This window comes from Miniopterus schreibersii (genome assembly GCF_964146895.1).
Source record: "Miniopterus schreibersii genome assembly, chromosome: 10".
Lineage (NCBI taxonomy): Eukaryota > Metazoa > Chordata > Mammalia > Chiroptera > Miniopteridae > Miniopterus > Miniopterus schreibersii.
Genome location: NC_138110.1, coordinates 58,163,523 through 58,188,482, shown reverse-complemented (window position 1 = coordinate 58,188,482; position 24,960 = coordinate 58,163,523). Strand labels below are relative to the sequence as shown.

The 24,960-nt window shown below is 42.7% G+C and overlaps 2 protein-coding genes across 2 annotated transcripts in view; both read right to left on the bottom strand.

Annotated features, from left to right (window-relative positions):
* Positions 1–20,116, bottom strand: LOC308562323 (maestro heat-like repeat-containing protein family member 7; the record flags this gene model as incomplete). Its single annotated transcript, XM_081148317.1, has 14 exons — positions 1–149; positions 3,289–3,354; positions 3,604–3,703; positions 5,376–5,498; positions 7,995–8,150; positions 9,081–9,245; positions 10,388–10,528; positions 10,859–10,973; positions 11,266–11,403; positions 12,431–12,621; positions 15,237–15,372; positions 17,837–17,997; positions 19,507–19,659; positions 20,084–20,116. The coding sequence occupies 14 exons, from the start codon at positions 20,114–20,116 to the stop codon at positions 1–3; spliced, it is 1,827 nt and encodes a 608-aa protein (XP_081004443.1).
* Positions 20,109–24,960, bottom strand: part of MROH8 (maestro heat like repeat family member 8) — a 20,403-nt gene continuing 15,551 nt past the window's right edge. Inside the window, exons 8-10 of the mRNA XM_081149784.1 lie at positions 24,767–24,871; positions 22,236–22,371; positions 20,109–20,753 (exon numbers count right to left, since the gene is read on the bottom strand). Coding sequence (XP_081005910.1) covers positions 20,470–20,753; positions 22,236–22,371; positions 24,767–24,871 — 525 coding nt within the window. The 3' untranslated portion in view covers positions 20,109–20,469. The remainder of the gene's footprint in view (positions 20,754–22,235; positions 22,372–24,766; positions 24,872–24,960) is intronic.

The window sequence follows — 24,960 nt, the reverse complement described above, 5'->3', positions numbered from 1 at the left end:
CTAGGTAGGAAGACAACCCATGAGCTTCCTCAACCTGCAAACTGTCTGCTCAGGATCTGGTTCAGCCCCCACCTTCTGGATTTGTAGCAAGGTTTGGGAGGCGATGATGTGCAGAGAGGGCTCAGGGTCATGCAGCAGTTGTCTCAGATCTAAGTGGCAAGAAAACCCAGGCGGGAGGTGAAGACCATGGGAAATGATCACTGGTTCAGACACCAAACAGCCCACGTGCCTACAGCAGCCAAAATGAAGGGCTAACATTTTCCAAGCCTCTATCTGAAAGTCTGTAGATCAATTCCAGTTTTGACCTACAAAACTCACTCATTTCTGAGTTGCCAAATATTTTCTCCTTTACACTAATCACACTGCCAAGTAGTCTACGTAAAGTCAGATTATCTGGACCTGTTAAGTTTTGTATAATACTGTTAATTTCTAAGTTGCTGTGTTGGTCCTAGAGGTTCCTCTTGAATCATTTATTCCCTTTTCCTACATTGCTCACAGCTACATACGTTCGTACAGTATGAATATGCTGTAATTTCCTTGTTTCTAATTTTGGATGTTTCCCATTTTTGCTATTTTAAGTAAACTGAAATGAACATTCCTATAATGATTTCTGCTAATTTCATACATTAAATTCCTAGACGCGGGATTTATAAGTGAACATATGTTTTTATTTAAAGGGTTTGATACATATTATCAAACTTCCCTATAAAAAAATTGTATCAAATTATGCTCATACCAGCACAGTGTATGATGTCAGTTTTCTCTTTACTCACCAGTGTTAAGTATTAATTAATAATCTTTGCCTTTTTGTTGTTGTTGTTAATCCTCACCAAAGGATATTTTTCCATTGCTTTTCAGAGAGAGTGGAAGGGAGGGAGGGAGGAAAGGAGGAGAGAGAGAGAGAGAGACAGAAAGAAACATTGATGTGAGACAGACACATCACTGGTTGCCCCCTGCAGACACCTCAATCATGGGGATGGGGAGTGAACCTACAACCCAGGTACTTGCCCTTGACTGGGAATCGAACCTGAGACCCTTAGGTGCATGGGCCAGCACTCTAACCACTGAGCAACGCTGGCCAGGGCAATAATCTTTGCCATTTTGATAGGAAAACACATACCAGTATCTCATCATTTTGTTTTATAAACTTTGATAACTAGTAATATTGAATATTTTTAATACATTTGTTGGCCATTTGTCTTATATGAATTGCTTATTCATATTGATTGCCACTTTGCTTTTGAGAAAGTATTGTTTTAAGGATATTAACCCTTTATCATATGGCAAATATATCCCCCCATATAATTGTTTATTTCTCAGTTTTGTCTGTCACTTTCTAAACATTTTTAATTTGTTTTCATCACTATTCATCCCCCTATACCTTTTACTTTTTGTTTGAAAGTTGGTTTTTAAAATTTTTACGTAGATAAATCTATCATTCTTTTACTTTATGGATCTATGTACCATATTAGAAAAGGCTCTATTCTTTTTTAAAAATATTTGATTTTAGAGAGAGGAAGGGGGAGAGAGAGCAAGCGAGAAACACCAGTGTGTTGTTCCACTTATCTGTGCATCACTGGTCGATTCTTGTACGTGTCCTGACCAGGGATTGAACCCACAACCGTGGCCTATCAGGACAATGCTCTAACCAGATGAGCTACCCAGCCAATTTCTAATTCTCTAAGGTCTCAAAAATGCTCAGGACTTCTTCATAATCAGGAGTTCTTTATTTTTTAAGTAGCATTTTAGCCTTTAAATTCATCGTGTTTATTTCCAAAATGGACCACTTGACTAGCTTTTAGTTTCTTTCGGTTCCTGCCTTAAGATCTGTCTACGTGTTCCACAGAATACATGAGGAAACAGGCATCAATTTTGGAATTCAGAGGACTTGAAACTTTTGTCATAAAATTAATTTAAATTGATATTTTAATTTTTTATATTTTTGTTTAAATTTGCTTAAAATTGCCTGTGGTAAAGGACATAAGCATGTTCAAAAAGAGTGCTAGGGTGTTCTACCGTGTTTCCAGAACAGATTGCCACTGTTAGGGAGGGAATAGTGTGACGTTATTCCATTGGGTTGAACCACATAAGACTGCTGATATTTGACTGTTTTTGCCCCACAAAATGGCAATTTATATGGTTCATTTTCATATGTATATAATTTATATACATATTCTAGATTTTCTATATATACAACTTTAGAAAAGGAACTTTGATTCCTCAGTGTTTTATATCAGAAAATAGTGTTTTTGCCCTAGCCAGTATGGCTCAGTGGTTAGAGCGTCAGCCCGTGGACTGAAGGGTCCTGGGTTTGATTCCAGCCAAGGGCACGTACCTCGGCTGCAGGCTTGATCCCTCACCCTGGTAGGGGTGAGTGCGGGAGGCAACCAATCGATGTTTCTCTCTCTTTCTCCCTCCCACTCTCTCTCAAAAGCAATGGAAAACATATCCTCAGGTGAGGATTTAAAAAAAAAATAATAAAAAAATAATTTGCTTTTAATTGAGTAGAATCAACCATGTAGAATCTTACCTCATAGAATAAAATAATCTACATGACCTTCGTATTTTTTTGCTTCTGATATCTGTGGGGAAGGAGAACTTAGAGAAAAGTGGCATGATTTTCCTAAATAAGCTTTAGCTTTTGGCTATCTTACCAGTTCTATATTTTTATTTTAAAAGCAGTGAATTATCCAGGATTTTAATTTGGTTCTCAAAGTATATGCTTTTGGATTGTGAGAGTTAGCAATGGCATTTTTAAATTATAGGTCTACTTCTTAAGTGGGAATAAAAAATTCTTTGAGTGTTAAATCCTCAAAGCTGTACAATTATGGAAACTTTTCACTTACTAACAATTCAAAAAACCATTTGCATGATGGTTGTCTTATATGACTATAAGCATCTTCATTAACAAGTCCTACCACCTTACAGGGCAACCACTTATAGAAAATAGTGCTGCAGTCATCTGTGTGGTACTTGTGAGGTGTCATCATAACTTACAAAGATAGTATTATTAGGTAATGTCCTATTTCCTGAAAAAGTTCAGGAACTGTCCCTGAGACAATTCATCAAAGCTGGTTGCCAGACAAATAGGGTCATGTTCTTTTCTAAGGAGGGAATTGGACTGGGACAAGACTGTCATTCTGCTGAAGTCTCCAAGGGCTTCCACTTACCACAAAAGTCAGGCTTTCTGGTTCTCAGTCTCAGCTCTGCCACAGTGCCTGCCCAGTCACTGCCACAGATAGCTTCCAAAAGAGGGGGCACCCCAAACCCAAGCATGCTATCACTTACCATCCTCTATCCACTTAGTACCCATCATCCTGAGCTCGTTGTGGTCCAAGTACTTTGAAAATAGCCCTAAATGCAGAATAAAGTCAGTGAGTCTGTAATCGGACTTTGTCTCTAAGCAGCTGACAGAACTGGCCTTTGATAATTAGATTCTAAACTGATTTACAAGTACTTGATAATTACCTATAGATGACATAGCCCCTTTCTCCATAGAAGTACTTTTCAAGGTCACCCTCATAGAGAGTGGGGATATTCAACAACACAATTTGGGAAAGTTCAGGATAGAAGGGACTAGAAATGAAAGGATTTTCTTTGTACCTACAAACAAGACTGCTGCTCTTCTGATAGGAAGTTTTGCATTCTTGGAGAACATCAGTGTTTGGGCTAGGATGTTAACTTTCCCCTTGCATTTTTTTTCCTAAGTGGGGAAAAAGTAAGAGTATAAAGGAGTGAAGTAGCACTGTTTTTATGAGCCTCACTGTAGTTTCCAGAGTCAGGGACAAGGTCATATATACATATATACTTGAAATAACTACAGTTGCTCAACGAATATTATGCACAACAATCCCCAACACAGAGTTCAATCCTCTGAATACACCTTGCTCACACCCACTCATGCTGCATGTTGTGCCTGTAACGCTTCTAAATCCATCTTCATTTCCCTGCACCTAAGACTTTTCCCTTCTCTGAGCTCCGCCTTGAGTTTGCCTCCCTGTGAGATCTTCCCTGGCAGCTCCAGCCTTCCTGACCTAACCTTGCTCTGAGCATTTTGCAGATTCTCCTCTCTTGGCACATATTTTCCACCTTGAGTTTCTATTTAATATTGCACAGAGGTTTTATCTCGTTTACTAGCTTGCAAGCTTCCCATAGGAAGTTTTAATTCTTGGCACGTTTCTGGGTTCTGCACAGTTTGTTGCACATTGAATGTGTTATGCTTATTGGATGAGTGAGTTCACCTCTCAGTGGATCTCTTACAAGGATAGGTACCTTGGGGACAGGAGGAGAACAGGAATTGGTTCTCATAAGACTTCTGATTCAACATGGATAATCTATAGTCTTATCCACTGAGAACACTGAATTTCCTGCTGTAAATACTGTCATCAGTGCATCAGTTATAAGTTTGGCTACAGGTCAGAGAGATAATCCCCAGAGGAAAGCCTGACACAAGGGTACTGTGGCGCTCGCTAGCTCTGTAAGTCTGATGAGAGGAGAGTGGACCTCAACAGGCTGCACATATGGAAGATCTCTGGGAACAGTCAGTCCTAGGGTCTTTTTTAAAAAATCTTCACCCTAGGATATGGTTTTTTTAGTGTTTTTTGTTTGGCTGGTTTGGTTTTTTAGAGGGAGAAAGAAAGGAACATTGATGCGCGAAACATCAATTGGTTGCCTCCCTTATGTGCCCCAGCCAGGGATTGAACCCGCCACCTAGGTATATGCCCTGACCGGGAATCGAACCCACAACCTTTTGGTGCATAGGACAATGCTCCAACCAACCACGCCACCTGGCCAGGGCAAGTCCTAGGGTCTTCATTAGGATCCCAGTGGTTCTAGAATCAGCCGTCTAAAAAAAAAAGATGGCCTGAGGCTGATCTGGCTCAAGCTTACCCCTAAGATTGGCTACTGCGCCCTTTGTCAAGTTTGTGGGGAGAAAGGATGCCGGCAGGGTCCTCGCAGAGCCAGTGGCATGCTGTCATCATGCTGCATGGGCAGCAACAGTATGGCAGCCCTTGCTTGGGGCTCCCTGAACATGCTCTGATGGATGGTAAAACCATCCACTATATCCAAGGACAGGATTAGAGATCACTGTAACGGCAATGCACAACTCCCTTTCAGTTCACTCCGCAAGTAGTTATTTGAGCATGTACTATCAGCTTGACTCTGTAGCCTGACCCAGAATAGTGGGGGTCCCAGGAATTCACCAGTCTTCTCTGTGAGGGAGGGTGGTAATAGTGTATTTGTGACTCAGTTGGGAGGAAACTGTAGATTCACAGTACAAAAAAGTTCATAGATATCAACTTCTGATTTAAAATTACATCTGAAAAAAAAGTCAGTATATTAAAGAGTTAACAAAACCATTACTTCTCACATACTAAGAATTTGCAGATTGTTTCAACTTCTCTAGGGTTGATGTACCAGGGATCTTTGCAGTACACTCGTTGGGGCAGCTTCCACTTCAGGAATTGGGCGCATGTAGTTAGGACTCGCCTGCTCTCCTGTGAAAAGGGTTATCACAAATCAGTATTTTCAAATTTTTTAATGCAATTCCATTTAGTTTTATGTTTTTATTTTAGAGAGAGAAGAGGAGAGGGAGAGAGAGAGAGAAAAAACATACATTGATGTGAGAGAGACTTAGATTGGCTGCCTCCTGCACACACCCTGACCCAGGATTGAGCCAGAAACCTGGGCATGTGCCCTGACCGAGAATCAAACCAGCAACCCTTCAGTGCACTGGACGACACTCAACCAACTGAGCCACACTGTCCAGGGCTCAAACATTTTTTACCTCAGGTAACACTTCTTCAAATAACACTGACACTGAAGTCTAATGTGAAAAGCTGATAAACTCAGAATTATCCTGGTTGAAGCGAGAGGGGTAGAAAGGAACTGGAGTCCTGCCCTCCCTCAACTTCCTCACAGTCCCTCTAAAGGGGATCCATAAAACCTGTGGGCTTCTTGGGAGCATGTAGAAACCACTGGTCTAGGGTAAAAGTGAGAGCTACCAGGTGTAAATCCCAGACCAGAGATTCAGTAGTTCCCACTACCCTGTGCTCCAGAGAGAGGGCTCCTACGCCCACTTGTTGCTCCTGTGTCATTTTTCTGTCACTCTACACAGGAAGGTGTAGTTCCTCACAGTCCTTGTGGGATCTCTGGCTTAGAAGGAACTCTGGAGCGTATTGATCCTTTCCTGGTCCAGGTACTTGAGCGAGTGGACCTCTTCCTTGTGCACTGCACTCAGAGTGCCTCCCATGCACCATAGAACACTTCTGATGACTCCAAGCAAGTATTTTGGGGCCACTAGATACTTGGGCCATGGAAATTCCTTTGGGGACTGATGGGAATACAAAGTAGTTCACCTACTTTGTTTAGCAGTTTGTAAAGATCTGGTAAAGTTAACGATATCCAGATATTCTACTGGGTATATGCCCTCAAGAAACTCACACATGTACATAAGGAAGTATGTACAAGAATGCTCATTGCAGCAAAGTAGTAATGAAAAATTGAAAATCTGAATGTCTAGGAATAGGAGTGTGGGATAAGTTGTAGGATACTCACATGGTGAAATTCTACACAGCAGTGAAAATTAATGAAGTAGAGCTATACAACAGATGGATCTTGTAAGTATAACGTTAAACAAAAAGTTGCTGATATATAAATGATACAAACACATAAAATATTTTTATATATAAGGTTTTAAAGCATGAAAAGTACCACAGAAATGATAAAAGTAAAATTCAGGATGATAGTTTTTACGGGAATTCAGTTGGGAATAGGTGCTTGATTAATTTCTTAGCTGGGTGGTAGATGTATGGGTGCTTATTATGTTTTGTGTATCAGTGATTCCTAACCTGTTTAGTGTTGGACCCTCCTCTCTGCTTAGGCCAACCCACTGGGGAGCCTTGAGGAGGTGACTAGAGGTTGCTCATGGTTTGAAGGAAAATGAGCCCAGAGCGTCCACTGCTCCAGGCCTTGCCTGATGGTCAAAGGCTGGGTGGGGTTGGAGGATCAATACCTTCATATATCTGTAACCCCTACATGGCATACTTTCCCATCACTCAGTTGGGAAGCTCTGCTTTATACTTTATTGGGGTCTGAAATATTTCCTATTTATGGCTACAAGGCCATAAAAGTTTCCATGGAACAAGATGCTAAGGTCTACCATGACCTTAAATCCTGTTTTTGAGCCTGATCTCACTCTGTAAGGAGCACAAGTAGGTGAGAGCTCCCGCATTTTTCCAGAATCCTTGAAGGCTAAACCTACTTCTCTGGTTTGCTGTAGCTGTGCTTATAGTTAGCATCTTGGAATGGGCTTCGGAGACGTGGGACAGTAAGTACTAAACATGAGGACATCCTACTCACAACTCTTATGGCAGAACCTCCGAGAAGGTTAAGGAGAGCAAACGCTTCTCCAGATTGTCAGAGAAGCTCCTGTTTCTCACTTAACCTCAATGCAAGTCTTTGTCTCAAGGCTGAGAGGCAGTTCTTGAATGAAAGAAGAAAAAGAATATTATCATTGTCGTCAATTAAAAGTTTGTTGCCCTGGCCAGTGTGGCTCAGTTGGTTGGAGCCTCGTCTGATGCACCAAACCGGGTTCAAGTCCTGGTTGGGGCACGTGCAGGGGGAGGGGGACCCTCATCAATGTTTCTCTTTCTCCCTCCCTCCCTCCTTCCTTTCCTCTCTCTAAAATCAATTTTTTAAAATCTTTAAAAAAAAAGTTTGTTGAATTGGACACTGTAGCTTAGACTCTGTGCTGGGCTGAATGTTGGGATTGGGCTACAAAAAGGTATAACACATTCGTTCTTACCCACAAAGGGCTATAATTTGCTACAGAGAAATAGTATTTTTTAAACAATTCACTTAAGATAATTAGAAGGAAATGAGAAATAAAGATGTACCACAAAATCCCTGCCTCAAAGACATGAACTCTTATTTGCAGATTTGGCTCTGGATTTGAAGTAAAATCCAGAAAAAAAGTCAACAGTAGGCATTACCTCAGCTACTGCATCATTTTCGTCCTGGGAATACAGAAGTAGTGGGACCAAGCTGTCGAGGACTTGGCTCTCTACACCTTTCTTATCTGTGTCTTTCACAGACTTTATGGAGGCTCCAAAGAGGGTCATGGAGAAACAACAAACATCAGGTCTCACCTATGAAGGGAATATCCAAGGGGAAGCGACTCACTGAGAGTGTTCATGCTAAACTTGTAAGAGCTCCAGGTTGGTTGAAATGCCCATCCCAACATGAAGCTGTTTAGCTTGTAGGTAGCCAAGGGCAAGAAAACAAATGTGGAGATAGCAAGACCTGCTGCTTTGTACTCCCTGTTCTCTCACTTTACAAGTAAGAAATGGGGACAGTCCCACCTGGAGTCATCACGCCCTGTGCCTGATACTGGTATTAAACATCCACATGGCTGTTTTGCTGAAATTCAGAATCCCATCTTTGGCATATTTGACTCTTCCAAGGAAGGATGTGGCTCATTGCACTCCGTGCATTTCTTTTTGAAAAATCTTTGTGACTTGGGATGGGGACATGTGTATAGTCTTGACCCAGTCCATTTTGACCCAGTCCTGATTGTTACTTGAAAGGAAGGATAATGTCTTTTCTTATAGAAACCCCTCCCCCATCCCATGAAGTAGGGGAGTACCTTGGCGAGTCTCTATGTCTGGAGGGGGTGTTATTTTTATTTTTTAAAATATGTTTTTATTGATTTCAGAAAGAGGAAGAGAGAACAGTGATGAGAGAGTCATTGGTCGGCTGCCTCCTGCAACGCCCCTACTGGGGATCAAGCCCCCAACCAGGGCATGTGCCCTGACCGGGAATTGAACTGTGACCTCCTGGTTCACTGAGCCACACTGGCTGGCTGTCTCAGAGGCGTTTTTTAAAATGTGAAAAGCAGTAATACCAACCGTACCAACATTACGGGTTACCTGGAAGGGCCCTAACAGGAGATTTGAAAGTGCTCTGAACATAAAAACTACTATACAAAATAGAGTGTGTTTATTATTATCCCAACTTCTGTTTGCTGTTATGCCGATTGCCCTCCCCCTAGGAAAGTCTGTCCTTTCTCATTGCCTTACATCACCAAATAAGGAGAACAGCGTCCTCATCATGGCAGTCAGTGTGGAGACATCCATCGTCCTAACGAGCAGCAGGAGTATCTGGATGGCCAGCAAAACAATCTTCTCGTCTGTTTCACACAACCGGTCCAAGAGGCACGGCAACAGGCTCCTGATGTCTTCCCTCTATGTGCCCAAAGGGAGCGAGCACATCACCACCTCTCCCGACAGCACTGCATCTGGTATCAAAGTAGGGCTCCCCGCCTTTGCTCAGTGCCTGGTGCTGACTGAATTTTTGGTAGCACAGGCTAGTCAAGAACAGAAGTAAGCAAGGCATGGCTTCCCTCTCCTAGTGTTGGCAGGGCTGACATGTAGAGAAGGGAGCAGAGCTGTTGTGACACCTCTCAGGGCAGAAGTGGGGCCAGGTGAGGGTCCAGCGATACAGACTTGGGCTTTATGTAAGGAATGGCTCAGCTAACAGTGAGAGAAAGTGGAAAAGCTAGCTGAGGTCACAGCGAGTTTCCCAGCATGACAGGTATTCAAACAGAGGCTAAAAGATTCCCTGGAGGAACTCAAGCAGAAATTGGCAGGGTCCTTCCCATTCTCACTTGGGATTCTGCTCTTCTGAAACCCCCAAAAGGGAGCAGTCTCAGGGTTTTAAAGTTTAAAACATACATGTAAAAAGTAAGTAGAATAAGCCACAAATATTCATGTATCCAGTCAACCAGAATTTGTCTCAGATATATACAGGGGCAGGCAAAAGTAGGGTTACAGTTGTTCGTATGGAAAAAGACGTGCAGGTTGTGATTATTACAATAGCTTTATTAACTCTGTGTTTTGTGTACTCTCAACTGTAAGCCTACTTTTGCCAGTCCCTATATTTGAAGTAAAAGAAGTAGAACTGAAGTGATAACATGGAAGCCTCAAGGGTTAATTTTCTGACCTGGCTTAGTGTCTAGTTTGGCCTCTGGAAAACGAGCTTTCAGCATGAATGTCAGTGACTCCTGTCTTAGGTGATAAGGCAACGTGGTACAAGGCATAAAAGAACATGCGAATGTTGCCCAGGTTGTGATGACAAGGACTTGCAACCTACACAAACTGCAGGTTTCAAGTATGAATATGTGTGGGTTGGCCTTTTTATTTTATAAAATTTATATTTGCATATTTCCCAGGTATACATTTCAAATGGTGCAAAGGTATGTACTCCCACCCACTCATGTACCTAGGCTACCCAATTCTCCTCCTCAGCTGTTACCAGTTTTCCTGTGTATCTTTCTGGGGTATGTTTATTTGTGACTTATGAGTCGGTGGTCTGGGGCCCCTCCTACCAAATTCTGGTGTCTGATAAGATAGTGCAGTCCCCTCAGGGCGAGAATTTTAAAGAGATTATTTCCATGATGTAGCCAGTCTTTCAAGCGGGCAACAGAGTATATGCTGGGCAGTCTCCTAGCCACTGGACTCTGGAGAAGCTGAAAGAACCCAGAAATCAGTCAAAGAAGTTAACTTTAAGCCCCTTTTTCATGAGAGGAGCCACCTTCCCACCAACTCCAAAATATTATACCTATAAAACCTCTATTATACAGCACATACATTAGAGGGTGATCTTACACTGTGGGGAATTAAGGAATGCTGAGTAAGGAATATGTGGAAAGAAGAATTTCAATAGGTTTGAATCTGAAACTATTTCTGTCCCAAGTTTGAACGGATCCCAGCCTGCCACTAAGTTAGACAGGCCTAGGAAGGCAGGTCCTGCTGCTTCATAGGCGTCCTGAGTCCAGCTTCTAAGTAATGAGTCTTACCTCCACAAAAAAGCCTGCAGATGTCAGTTTATGTTTATCATTCCCTCGGTTAAGAAGAGGGACTAACAAGTACAAGATCTTATGTGCAAAGATGCAATTTCTTTTCAGCAATGCACTGCAAAACAGAACATGGACAGAGCAGCTCTTAGAAATGTTCCTGAATAGAGAGCATTTTTCCCAGGGCTGGGGCCCCCTGAAGTGTATGCCCAGCTTCAGGTGCACGGGAAGGTATGGGGGGCCAGGACCTCTGAAAAATATGCCTGGCATTATGGGTATTTGCCAGCCTTGTGATGGATGAGAGGGTTATCTAAAAGGTTACCTTGGTTGCTGTGGTAACTAAAAGGGGGGGAAAATACATTAAAACAATGCTGCTCTAGAGAAAGGTATGCATGTCAAGGAAGCCTTACTTGGCCAGGAGAGATACTCCCTGAAGATGGCAATCTTTTCCTGCCAGGAGGGTCCATCCTTCATTCTTTTCCATGATGTTGAATTCCTGCAAGCACAATGTTCTGAGGAGGAGAGCCTTTGTAGCCTGCATGGCAAAGCTAAAGCAAACAAAAACAGTGTCAGTGAGTAAGTAGACCAGGCCCCTCCAGCTTACCAGCACACAAGTACCCTGCTCTCACCGAGGAGGGCCAAGCACTGATAGCTGCTGGTCTGTAATTCCCTCCTTTCCAGATTTCCCAAAAGACTTTGAATGCTCTAAGAACTTGAAAGGCTCCTCACACAAAGTATAGGCATAAAGAAATCTAACTAGATTTTGTTTCCCTGGGATTTAGAAAGAAATATATGGTGAAACAAATGATATGGGATGCTAAACTGATAACCACTGCTTTTTAAAAAAGCTTTATTTAGATACCATTTATTTATACCCCATAAAATTTACCCCATTACTTTTTAAAACTACTTATTGAACTAGTATCCTGGACATAACATCAGAGAATCTTAAAACTAAAAGGATCCTGTAAGAGAACTGAGCCTAACCTCATTTACAGATAAGGAAACTGAGGCACAGGACAACAGAAAGATTTGCCCAGAGTACACAGCTAGTTAAATAAATGAGACTTACAACTCAGTTCTCCTGACTCTTAGGCGTCCTTAAACACTCCACATTATAGCACTTCCTTTAAAAGAAATCCATTTGCCACAAAAACACTAAGAAGTATCTACTAATACCCTAATGGGGAACTAAAAATACCTCTCTATGCAATAAAGCAGAAATGAGGAACTGTCCAATTTTGAAACAGTATGGTTTTGGAGGTGGGTTTACTGGTCTCTGTCTCTATTTGATTTATCAAAAAAAGCTGGCATGATATCGCACATTATTTTGCATTATTAGGCATTATTAGGCTACCTGGACCCAGATAGCCTAATTTACCTTGACACCAATAAAACCAAGGACAACCAATGAGAGCCAGAATAATTCCTGGGCATTTCATCTTGATGTCTCATGAGGGTAGCAGACTATAAGCTCTCCCACAGTTGGGACCACATCTTGGCCATTCTTGTGTCCACTTCAGTGCCCGGTGCTTAGTGTTAGGTAAGGTCAATAAAATCACAATGGGCAAGTACCACAGAGGGGTGACCTTTGAAGACATTTTCTGTTCTGTGTACAGGCCAGCTGGGACGGCGACATCAGACATGGTGAGGCCGATGCTATGGTGAATCTGGATGAGCAGTGTCATGAGAAGCTGAGGAAAGAGTTGGAACACAGCTTCTCGGAGCTGGTTTCCCATAAACACCTCATAGAGGGCATCTGTTGCCTGTGGTAGAAAAGGCACACAGCAGAGCTGAACATGGTGGCCCTAATCCTTATTGTGGCTTGACTTCTGTCTGTGCCAGAACATGCTTTCTGGTTCTACTATCCCATGGGCAGAACAGTGGTGGTACTCAGTGCAGGGACATGAAAGTAAGGGGGGGAAGGAATCAGAGTAAGGTGGTCATTAAAAGTTACCAGAGAGTGAGAGAGAGCCCTGAAATCCAGAAGGAAACTATAAAAGAAACTATTAACATATTTGACTGCATACAAATAAAATGTGGGGGCAAACTTTATCATAAACAAAGTTAGAATACAAATAACCTGGAAAAGTGTTTGCATCAAAGTAATATTCTTGATATATAAAATGCTCTCACATATCAGTAAGAAAACAATGTTAAGGCTTACTACTCAAAGTGTGGGCCACGCACCATTAGCACTGCCATCAGTTAGAAGCTGGTTAGAAATGGAGATCGAAAGCCCTGCCCTAGACGGTCGGCTCAGAATCTGTATTTCAATTAGATCTCTAGGTGACTGTGGTTTGTGTGCATGTTAAAACAGAGGCACTGGTGTACAGGACATGAGTGGACAAGTCACAAAAGAAGAACTAGAAATAGCCAATTAAAGAACATATACAGCCCTGGCCAGGTGGCTCAGCTGGTTGAAACACTGTCCTGCGCACCAAAAGGTTGCAGGTTCAATTCCAGGTCAGGCACAAACCTAGGCTGTGGGTTCAGTCCTGGTCGGAGCATGTACAGGATGCAACTGATCCATGCTTCTCTCTCACATTAATGTTTCCCTCCCTCCCCCTGTCTCTCTCTGTCTCTCCCTTCCTCTCTCTCTGAAAATCAATGAAGACACATCCTTGAGTGAGGATTCAAACAAACAAACAAAAAACATATACAAATGTTTCACCTCACCAAGAATAATATTATAATTAGAACATGTTCATTTTTCACCTATCAGCTAGGCAACAATGGAAAGACTGGCCATGTGATAAGAGTGAGGGTGAACCGGCATTTTCAGACATGGCCCATAGGGGTGAGAGTGAGGGTGAACGGGCATTCTCACACATCACTGGCAGGTGACAACATTCTAAAGGACCATCTGGGAAAACAATCAGAAGTTTAAATAAGCCCACCCTTTGACCTAGAAATTCCCCTTCAGTGGACTTTGTCCTAAGGAAATGATTGGTATGTACGGTATAGCAAAATTTACGTCTGCATGGTTAAGTTTGCTGCAGCACTGTTTCAATGGCAAAAGTTTAAAAATTGTCAAAATGTTCACTAATATGAAATTTGATAATAAAGTAAATGGTTCTGTACCATGTATTACCTATTTTTTAAAAAGTTAGATTACTATGCACCCATGAAAAAGAGAACAGAGAGCCTAGTACATAGATATGGAAAGCAGTTCATGTACTGTTAAATAAAAAACAGCAGGCCATCAAACAGTTTAAGTATCATGATCCTGCCCTAGCCGGTTTTGCTCAGTGGTTAGAGCAACAGCCCACGGACTGAAGGGTCCTGGGTTTGATTCCAGCCAAGGCCATGTGCCTCGGTTGCAGGCTCCATCCCTGGCCCTGGTTGGTGCATAAGCAGGAGGCAACCAATTGATGTGTCTCTCTCACATCGATGTTTCTCTCTCTCTCTGTCCCCCTTCCACTCTCTCTGATACAGCAATGGACAAAATATCCTCGGGTGAGGATTTAAAAAAAAAGTATCATGATCTTATATATATATATGTATTTATATGCACACACAATTTTATAGACTAATATAATTAGTTTTATCTGCCCTAACTCCTAAAACTACACTAAAGTGACATTACGGGGATTTTTAAGAAGGCATAAACCCAGAAGAACCAGAATAGCAGAGGAGAAAATAGCAGACTAGAGATGTCAAAATATTTCTAGAAGCTAAAAAAAAGTGTGATGGTAACTTAGGCCAGGGAAAGCTGAACCATAAGCTGATAGGCAAGAGAATAAAGTAAAAAGTGCATGTAATAGTGGGGAGGCTGTGCGTGTAGGGGACAGGGAGTGCACAGGAACACGGTACTTTCTGCTCAACTTGGCTGTAAAAAACTGCTTTAAAAAATAAAGTCTATTTAAAAGGGAAAAAATGGGATAAAAATATACCAAATACATTTCCAAAAAGTTCATATATGTATAAACACTTCTAAAAAGTTCATTTCTAGGGAGATGGTATAGCCATTATTTAAATATTACCATCTGGTCCTTTACAGAAAAGGCTTGCAAACCTCTGCTAAGGAGGAACTTCGCTTTCTATTTTGTATTCTTCTGTATTATTTGAAATTTCCCCCCCCCAAGTTTATATTATATTTATATATATAAATAACATCATCATCATAGTTAAGAGTTTTTATATATATATAAAGGATAAGGGAAAGAATGTTTATTTCTTTCCCTCGTACTGATTCCTTCCCTCTCCCTAGCCCCTCCATGTCAATCAGTTGGTAGTGAGACCGTAGGCTTATAAGTGGATGACAGAAGCAAACTTGGAGAGGAGCTAAAAGGAACACTCTCCAGATAGGGTGTTGGAACAGTCATCCTAAGAGGGAAGCATGCGGGCTGAAGTCGGAGGGGAAAGCTCCATGGCTTACAGCAACAGCCACGTAGGCCATCTTCTCCTGGGTGGGCTCGTTATGGCATTTCTGCAGCTTCCTCAGGAGCCTCGGCAGAATCCCGGCTATGCTCGGCAGCTCCACCTTCAGCGCTCTCCACATGTCAACCAGATTCCTAGAAACCCAGAGTAAGGAGGCTCAGGAGAAAGGCTTATCCGAGGCCTATTGTGACCACACGTGTTTAGTCTGTTTGGAACCCAATCTATAAGAGGTTTCCTGCTGTTTAGTTCCTCAGGGTAGCAAAAAACTTAACTATCTGATTTCATAACAGTAATTCCCAAGTTCCCATTGCCATAGCACAGACTTCAAGACCATTCACAAACTCGCCCTAACCCACCTTTTCAGTCTCACAACTTCCCTACCTCATACTCTGTGCTCTAGTTACCCCACACCAGTCACCTTCACCAAGTAAACAATGAGCTTTGAAAACCCTATACATACCTTTTGCTTATGTCATTTCCTTAAACTGAAAGGCACTTTCCAAAACTCACCTCTACCCATCAAAATCCTTCCAGGTCCAGCTCCAGTGTCACCTCTTCTATGAAGCTTTTGCTGCTTCCTCACCTGCCGCTCCTGAGAGTGCCCAGGACACTTTAAAAATTTGTTCTTTACAGAGGTTGCCTCAGTCTTACATGTGTTATTGTCAGTTCTTTGTAGGTGTGTCTACCCGTTTCCTCTGAAGGCAGGGGATACGCCTGGCTTCTACGAATCCCCGGGCCCAGCACAATGCCAAGCTTACAGAGGCATTCAAAGGCATACTTATTCAATCTAGTGTATGATCTTCAAATTTTGGCTAAGGTCAAGGCCTGAAATAAAGCTTTCATCTTCTTTAGAAGATGTCTCTTCTTAAAGACAGCACGTAATACCTTGTCTTCTACCCCTGACTCAGACATAGGGCCTGAGTTATATAAACACTGTGAAGGAGCAGTACAGGGAAGCAGAAGATCGGAGGTTGCTCATGCTTTTAACCCATCCTTTTATTTTCAAAACCCACCTAGGTCTCTTTGTGTGCGAGACTCAGTGTTTTCCTAAAGTGTGATTTTCCGAATCACTCTAAAAATTGAGAGGCTTAAAGACAATTCCCACAGCTCACTCCTTACTTTGGCAATTGTAATCTGTGAATTCAACAAAGCGAGTTTCTCAAAGACACCTGAAGGGAAGGCTGCAGGCAGCGTGGGATACCGAGAGGGCTCATGACTGGGGAAACAGACTGTAGAATATTGGCATTCATTCTGGGATGAAACTAAGAAATCCCCATATTTACTTACTCTCGATGTTTTTATCTGAATTCCTAAAGGAGTAAATGAAGTGCTTAAGAAGCTATTTATTATGAAAGAAGCGTTCTAAAATGCTTTTGGTTCTGCACATTTGTAAGTGTGCTGGAAGTGCATTTGAATCAGGAAAACACGCACATGGCCCTGTAAGCCTTCACGAAGTTTAGAGTGAAAAAAAATCATCTGGGGAGTTTGTTAAAAATATGGAACGGGGCTCGCGTCCCGTGACACTGATTTTGTAGGTGTGACATTGTTTTTGCTTGCCCATCACTTGCAAATGAGCATTCATTAAACTGTTTCATACCTTCCTGGAATTTATTTTCACGATTCCTTCTGTCTAGAATGCTTCTTCCACTCCCCCATCCGACTGTCTACTTGGTGATTCACACTAAAAACTCAGCTGGGGCAGCCCTTCTTTCAGCAATGGAAAAAATATCCTCAGGTGAGAATTAAAAAAAAAGAAGGTGGTTTTCAAACAGTTTAAAGCTGAGAAATCTTTTCTTCAAGTTAAATGATTACCCAGAATCACAGTGTTACAAAGCAGATACAAGAGGTGCTACTCTGGTTAAAGTGGTAGGGACCGGGCACCTGGAGCCCTCTCCTGACGCCTCGCTGCCTTCCCAGTAAGGGCCTCTCCTGGAACTTCCTGGGTGCCTCCAACTAGGAAAGCCACTCACCTAAAAAAAAAAAAAAAAGCATCGTGTTTGTTCCTTCTATGATTCTGTTCTTTTATACATGTATACATTTACGTTTTGGCGAAATCTCTCTTAAGCGCATTGCAGACTTCATGACCTTCACCCCTAAATCCTTCAGTATCTACCTCCTAAGAATAAGGACATTCTTCTGCATAAACCATATTACACACCTAAGAAAATTCATTTCACACCTAAGAAAACTACAGTAACTTAATAGCCTAGTATAGAGTCTCTATTTAAATTCTCTCAAAATTTTTAATCACAGCTCTTGCCTTTCACCAGGGCCCAATCAAAGTCACGTGCTGCATGGGTGCCTCTCTTTCCCTTTTCACCCAGAACAGCGCCCCCAGCACCATTCTTTCTTTTGTGACATTAGCTTCTTTGAAGAGTTCAGCCCAACCATCTTGTAAAACGCTCTTTATTCTGGGTTTGTTGGATTGTTTCCGTATGCTTATGCACTGCATTCTGATTTATATTGCAGGCATCTATTTGTATCTTATCTCCTCTGTAAGAATATTGTTAGATTTTTGAGAGCGACCATGTTCTGCAATCCTCGGGGATGTGCCACACGCCCAGGTTTAATCCAGAGGCCGCGCCAAGGTTCTGTTACCTGTCATACGGGACTGGATGATACAAAAGGTGGCTGATCACTGTATCTGTGTACTTGGGCCTGGAGATAAAAAAACTCAGGATAGTTATGACTTGTTGGCGGACACTAGGCTGGCTGACCATGGATAGCTGCGCACAGATAAAGTCCACAATTTCCGGCACCTGAAGAGAGAAAAGAAGTGACTAAGACCTTAATCCTGAGGGACACTGACAGTTACTGAGGATATTGTGGTTATTTCTGAAAGGCCCTGGGGGTGACTTTTAAAACAGAATCTTTATTATTTTTTTAAAAATTTATTATGAAAACTACTTAAAACATACCTGTATGCATGTATATGCATGTAAAAGTTTTTGGAAGGACATATATACGAGGATGTCAGTAATGTTTCTTTGAGTGATATTAATTTTTTGGCTTCTATGTTTTTCTGATTTTTCCTTAATGATTACGTGTTGATTTTACAATAAGGCTAACTACTAAATTTAGTGTTGCAAGGAAGCTGGGGGTTTTCACTCTGACTCTGAGTTGGCAGAGGAGTGACACCTGCCATTGGGCTTTGGTCCATATCTCTGCTTGAACCACTGTCCCTGCTCATAAACTCATGACGCCAGGGCTCCGTGGGTGTGTCAGCATCTTGGAGAGGCTGTCCTCAACTGCCTCATACAGAACAGCTGTCATTACCACCAGTGCCAGAAACTGGTTTAAGGATGGCAGGTGATGTCATTCTGGCCAGTAAAACCTGAGGGAAAATCTACTGGGGGGCTACTGGGAAAGACTTTCCTCTTTGATTAAAGGGACAGAAGGAAAACATGTCTCTTCTTCGCTGGGTAGTCTTGTCTTATCTGGTCATAAAGCCTGAAACTGTGGCAAGTACCTTCTGGCTATATAAACAGGCAAAGTGGAAAGATGCCTGTTGAGTCACCAGACCGATCCTAGAACATGCACTCTACTTCCACACTTCTTCTATGAGATGATAAACCCTTGGTTTAAGCTTCTCACAGTTGATCTAACAGCTGAAAGCACCCAACTGATATGTGTCCATCTCACTGTGCTCTCATTTTATTGTTCTTTTTGCATCTTTGCTATTTTAATAGCATTTAAAAATTACTTTTTATTGTTATCAAAGTACACACAATTTTAAAGGTCCAGTGGGATTTCAAGGCTCTCTCTTGCCTGTTCCAGGGACAACCACTCTTCTCTCTCCCTGCATGCCCTTCCATATCTACATTGTTGTTTCTTGATGTATCAGTTTTAGATACATTTACATAAACTTTCTCCATTTTATACTTACTAAGTCAGCCCCCCTCTAGGATCACTGATGGCTTGATTTTTTAAAAATTTGACGCTGTTAATTAACCTGGGTAAGGATCTAAATTGAAGTTACCATTCTCATATATGATAATTATATCTTCCCAGGAAGCAACACTCCTCCAGAAAATATGGACTACACCTTAGGTTTTAAAAAATGTCCCTCCCTAGTTGCACACATAGTGGTCGTTTGTTATACACTGCTTCAAAGGATGCCTATTCAACATTGGCCAGATGGACTCAGGCTTTGACCTTGGTCGCCTTCACTAGCTCCCAGCTGAACAGAAGCAGGAGCGGCCTCTGCAGCCGCAGGAGAGGTCTTGCTGATCATTTCAAGCCCAGGAAATGGCCACGAAGCTTTTTACCTTCTCAAATCGGGACTCCGCTCTTTCCACCAATGATACCAGCAATTCTCCGGCTAATTGCTGCGTGCCGGAATGCTTCAGATTTTTTAGGCCATCCAATACAGTTAGCACAAACTGGCAGAGCTCATTTGAATCGAGGAAAACTTCGAAGATCTGAAATGATTTAGGAAAAAGGAACTTCCAAGATATGCGGTATGACAGAGCCCTGAACAAGGAGTCACTCCACGTTAACAGTCAGAGAAGAGTTTAAATATGTATAATGCTGTTTACTTCAGTTTTGTTTATAAAGGTGAAAAACTAGAAGTGGCTCAAGTGCCCACTGATGGGCCTGTGCATGGCCTTTTATAGCTCAACTTTTAGAAAGAAGCTTTATTACCGAGATCCTCAGAAGGAGTCACACTTTTACAGGAACAGAACTAAAGGAAAAGCCATCGTGCTATATTTTAGCCAGGCATAGCTAAAATACCTTGTCTGGAGATAGTGTATTAAAAGAATGTGTCATTCTGCTTCTCATTGCACCCGTGAGGGTGTAAAGTCCTTCCTGGGATTGTAATAGGTATAATGACTAGGCCCTTACTATGCGACAGGCACTAGGCAAAGCGTTTTCCATACGAGCATCTCATTTAGCCCTTACAGCATTTGAGTTATCCCGATTTTTACAGATCCCCCTTGTACAGATGAGGAAACTGATCGAAATTAGAATTAAAATGACCTGATACCTTTGATCCGACATGAGTAAGATCTGGAGGTTTTCTTTTTTCCCCCTGTCACCTAACATAGAGCCTGGTACCTAGGAGATGCTTAAGTATTTGGTGAACAATGAATAAATACATTAATTAAAAAGCGTATGGCTTTTTGGGTCAACTACACTCTCCCACAGCTCCTTTTTGTGACAAGGGTTTATGTGCCCAAGAGGCTGGCTAGGGTTAGGGGGAATTAATGGGAGCACAGCTTGTCGAAGAGCTATCCAAACAGTGGCATTGGCCCCATTATAATAAATTGCCAGAACGTTTCCCAAAGTGTTTTTATCATTTTACATCCCCATGGACAAATGTACGAGACTTCAGGCTGTTTCCCATCCTCTCCAACGTTCCAAGCTGTCTTAATCGTCTTTGCCATTCTGGTTACCTTGGCGATTTTGAAGGGACAGCTGTAGAGCTGTTTACTACTGTAGAACTCTAGGAGTTCTTCACAGTTTTTCATTGCTCCTCTCAAGATTAGGTGATTTTTCTTGTCCTCGGTGATATCTGAGAAGAAAATACAAAATATTGACAAAATATTGATACTTTCCGGCTTCTTTCTTTCTTCTGATTCTGCAGATGTGGTTGATCTCACCCTTCTTGTCTTTTCACTTGAATAAAAATGCCTGGGGAAGGAGTGTGAGTTAACCTGAAGGCTGATTTGTTTCCCTTCTGTTATAGGACAGTATATAAGAAGGGCCAAAATGAAAGAAAAGAGTTTTTAGTAAGAGCAGAGCTTTTGGGCGATTTAAGAGTACAGCCAAGACATGCTGCGCCTTCCCCGTGGGTGAGGAGTGTCGAGGGCTCTCCCGATGAAGCTCAGGTACTGTGTCTGATAATTCTGGTATCAGAACTTTTCATGTGTACGGTTTTGCTGATTATCGAGGCTACCGATGCTCCCTCATGGTGCCTCGTTTTTCTCATATTCACTAGAAATCTATCTATGGGAAGTCTTGGAGCCCTTGGCTGAGGACACTGTCTCTCCAACTAGAGGGGAGAGGGACCCTTTAGGGGAAGGGACCCTGTCTGCCTTGTTCACCAGCACACCGCTTGAGAACAGTAAGAGCTTCATGAATATTTGTTGAAATGCAATCAGTTATACTTCCTTGACGGTGTGACTTGGTAGATGGTCCTCATACTCGAAGCTGCCCAGAGGTTAGACTGCTACTTTGGGAGGCAGGGAGCTTATCCTTGGGACGAGTGAGCTCAGTCAGCCACTTGGTGGGGACAGCGTAGGCTGAGACTCACGCACTGGGGGGATGCCTGGTTAGATATCTTCTAAAGTCTCTTCTAACTGGGATGGTTCATTCCTTGGCCACATGGCCCTCTTTCTACTTTTCAACTCTTCAAGCTCATCGCACCTGCTAAAAGCCCTTTCTCCTGCTGGTCCCTCTACCCAGCATGCTCTTCTTACCTGTTCACCTGGCTAATGTTCTTTATTTTTCAGATTGTCTTCAGAGAGGCCTTTTCTGACCCCCACACTAGACTGGGTTCTTACTCATAGCCCCTGTCATTTCCCTTCATGGCAGTTATCTTTTTTTTATAGTAACAGTTATTTGTTGATTCTTTGATTGTTTGACTTGCCCCCTAGACTATGTTACATAAGGACTGGACCGCTTATATTCTGGTAACTGTTGTATCCCAAGTAAGTGCTCAGTAAGCATTTATGAGATAAATAAATGAACAAAGGCCCAAATGATGGCACTTCTGACCAAACTTCTGACCAAACTAATCACCCTAGTGTGTCCACAGGGCTACATGTTTAGATACTCTTAACTCCATGGCCATGTGCGTGGCTGACACCGAGGGGTCTGATCCAGTGGTATGATTCTAATTATTAAGTCAGTGTTGCTTCCTCTCTGCCTATGGACTATGTACCTTTCTCACTGTAAACTACTGTAAAAAGGCTTTCTAGGCTGTGGGGAGTGAGGGCGCAGGAGGATTGGTGCTTGCATTGTGCTGGATTTACTCGGGGCTTGGCCGCCTTACACTTCAGCCGCAGGGTGATGTGCAGCAGGTAGTGCACGCCCTCTGCAGCCTCCTCGGCCACCTCTTTCAGTGGGTCCCCACACAGTAGGACCATCAGAGCCACTAGGTGTCCAAGCCTTTGGAACCGCAGTGGAAGCTAGTTAGGGAGAAAAGAAAATGCCATTAGAATACAGGTGTATTTAGTGGCTTTAGATTTAAGTTGCTGAGAAGTAATTCCACTTCTACCACCTATTCAAGAGAAGTGCAAGAGTTGCATTCAGCCCTTGGATCTCTTGAGGCTTAAATTTTAACATGTGTGGATATAATATACTCAGCAAATGATAGTCAATACGATAACTTGTAACGTAAGTAAGCAATCTGAAACATGAAAAAGTTTGTATATAAAGATGTTCATTCTAGCACTGTTTTTAGAGGCCCCCCCATTGAAAATAATTTTCCAGTAGTAAAGAGAACTATGGTTTAGCCACTCTATGAATATAATAATTAGGAATCAAGTATCCTAGGAATTTATAATAAGGTAGGAAAATGTACTAGTCTTCTAAGTGAAAAGTTGGATACAAAGTTGAGGTGTACCATTTAACACTACTTTAAAATTTTATTTATTGACAGTTTGCTCTATTATGAAAAAAAAAAAAAAAGTAAAGTAGCAGGCAAAAACCATCCCAGCAAAAGAAATGTAATTTAAAATAAATAATGAAGAAAGTGGGATAAATTTAAAAATGCAGGTAGGAAAGATAAATGAAGCTGAGAGTTTGGTTAGCACTCAGGACGCAGAGTCACCGTGTGCTTGAGGCAGGCCGTGGGGCAGGCGCCGGAGCTCGGCTCTGAATCTTCTCCGGGCTAATGCAGCGTCCCATGCAACACAACTCAAGTCGTCCATAAGACAAGAAGCAAAGGGCCACGCTGAGAAAGCACCATTGTTTCTAGGACCGAGGCAGCAAAAATGCGCTGAAATATTGTGAACACCACCTCTACCACCGATTTACCGGCAACACAGCAGCACGTGCGGAGCCTGTGACACCCTCACTCACCGGCAGAGCCTTCGCTCAGCCAGCCGATCAACAAATACTGCGCATCAGTTATAAGCCGGGACTGGCTATGACTACGGCACGCGTAGCGAAGGCGCTGAGACTGGCACCGGGGACATGGGCAGTGAACAAAGGACAACCTCCCTGCTCACGGAGGTGAGACGCTAGTTGGGGGTCGTAAAGGAGCAAATAGCACGTGTGTATTGAGCGGCGATGTATGCGTTGAGGAAGAAACTTGTAGAGGGCAGGGCAGGAAGGGCTGTGTTAGAATGGTCAGGGAAGACCCCACTAATGTTAAAATGCGGGACTTAGCCACGCAGGAATCTGGGAGGAAAGCGTCCCAGACAGAGAACAGCAAGTGCAAAGAGAAGGCGCGGTGTGTGGTGTTTCTGAGGGACGCGCAGGCTGGGCTGGCTGGAGCCAAGTAAACCAGAGCGAAAGGAATGGGAGGCAGGCGAGGATGGGGCCACATCACATGGCAACTTAGACAGTGTAAGGATTTTATTCCATGTGGGCTGGGAAGCCACTGGAGGGCTCTGAGCAGAGAAGGGACATGAGCTGACCTGCATTTAGTCAATAAATATTTAATTGAGCATCTACTGTGTAGCATGTTCTGTGCTAGGCATTGGGGATGCTGTGGTAAACAAGACAAACATGATCACTGATGAAATCTGCATTCTATTAAAGGGAAATGGACTATAAATCAATAAAGAAATAGTCCAGCAAGATAACCTTTGATTCTAAGAAGCCACGGGAAGGAAAGAGAGCTTTGAGACAGAGAACAAGGGTAGATCTATCTGTAAGCAAAGGCCTTTTTGAGGTGGAAACATTTAAACTGAGCACTCAAGATTGAGGAGAGGCTGGCTGTGTGAAGGGTTAGGGAAGGTCATTCCAAGCAGAGGAAGTAGTGAGTGCAAAGGGCAGGAGGCAGGAAGAGCTCTGCATGCTAAGGACCGTGAGGCAGGCCAATGTGGCTGGAGTGAGTCGGGGAGGGTACATGGGCAAGCAGGAGCTAGGTCATACAAGACCTGGTATTCTAAGAACAGTTGGAAATTACTGGATCAAAAGAGAGATGTGGGTTTTAAGACGATTACTCCAGCTGTTACTACATATAGAGAACAAACTGGAAGGAACTGAAGTAGAGGCTCCCACCCCAACACACACACACACACACAAAACGTAGTCAGGAGGAGTAAAAAGATGTTAGCAGTGGCTATCGCTGTGGGCCCTCAGGTATTTTTAGGTTACATTTATTTATTCATTCAAAATCATTTACTCTATTGTTATGTTCTAGCTCTCGGGCTAAGCAATGAGGCTGCAAGATTAGTAAACAGTGTCTGGCTCAAGCCGCCTGACTTTTAGGAGAGGGTAGGCACGTGAATAATGCTAAGTGCCATGATATTACATGAGCACCAGGGAGTCACCAGTCCGGGAGTCACAGGAGGAGGGGACAGGCGGTAATAGGATGGCTTTGGACCCTCCCTCCTGTGCAGGGCTGCTTACCTTCAAGTTGAGATGCATGCACAAGCACTTCAGAACCTGAGCCACGCTGGCTGTGGCCCGCTCCCGCTCGTGGTCTTTAACCGACTGTAACCATGGGTCCATGTGCTACGATAAATGAAGGGAGCCTGAATGACTTACCGGGAAGGTCTGGGATAACGCCTGATTCTGTGTGGAAGGAAACGTGGAGAGAGAAG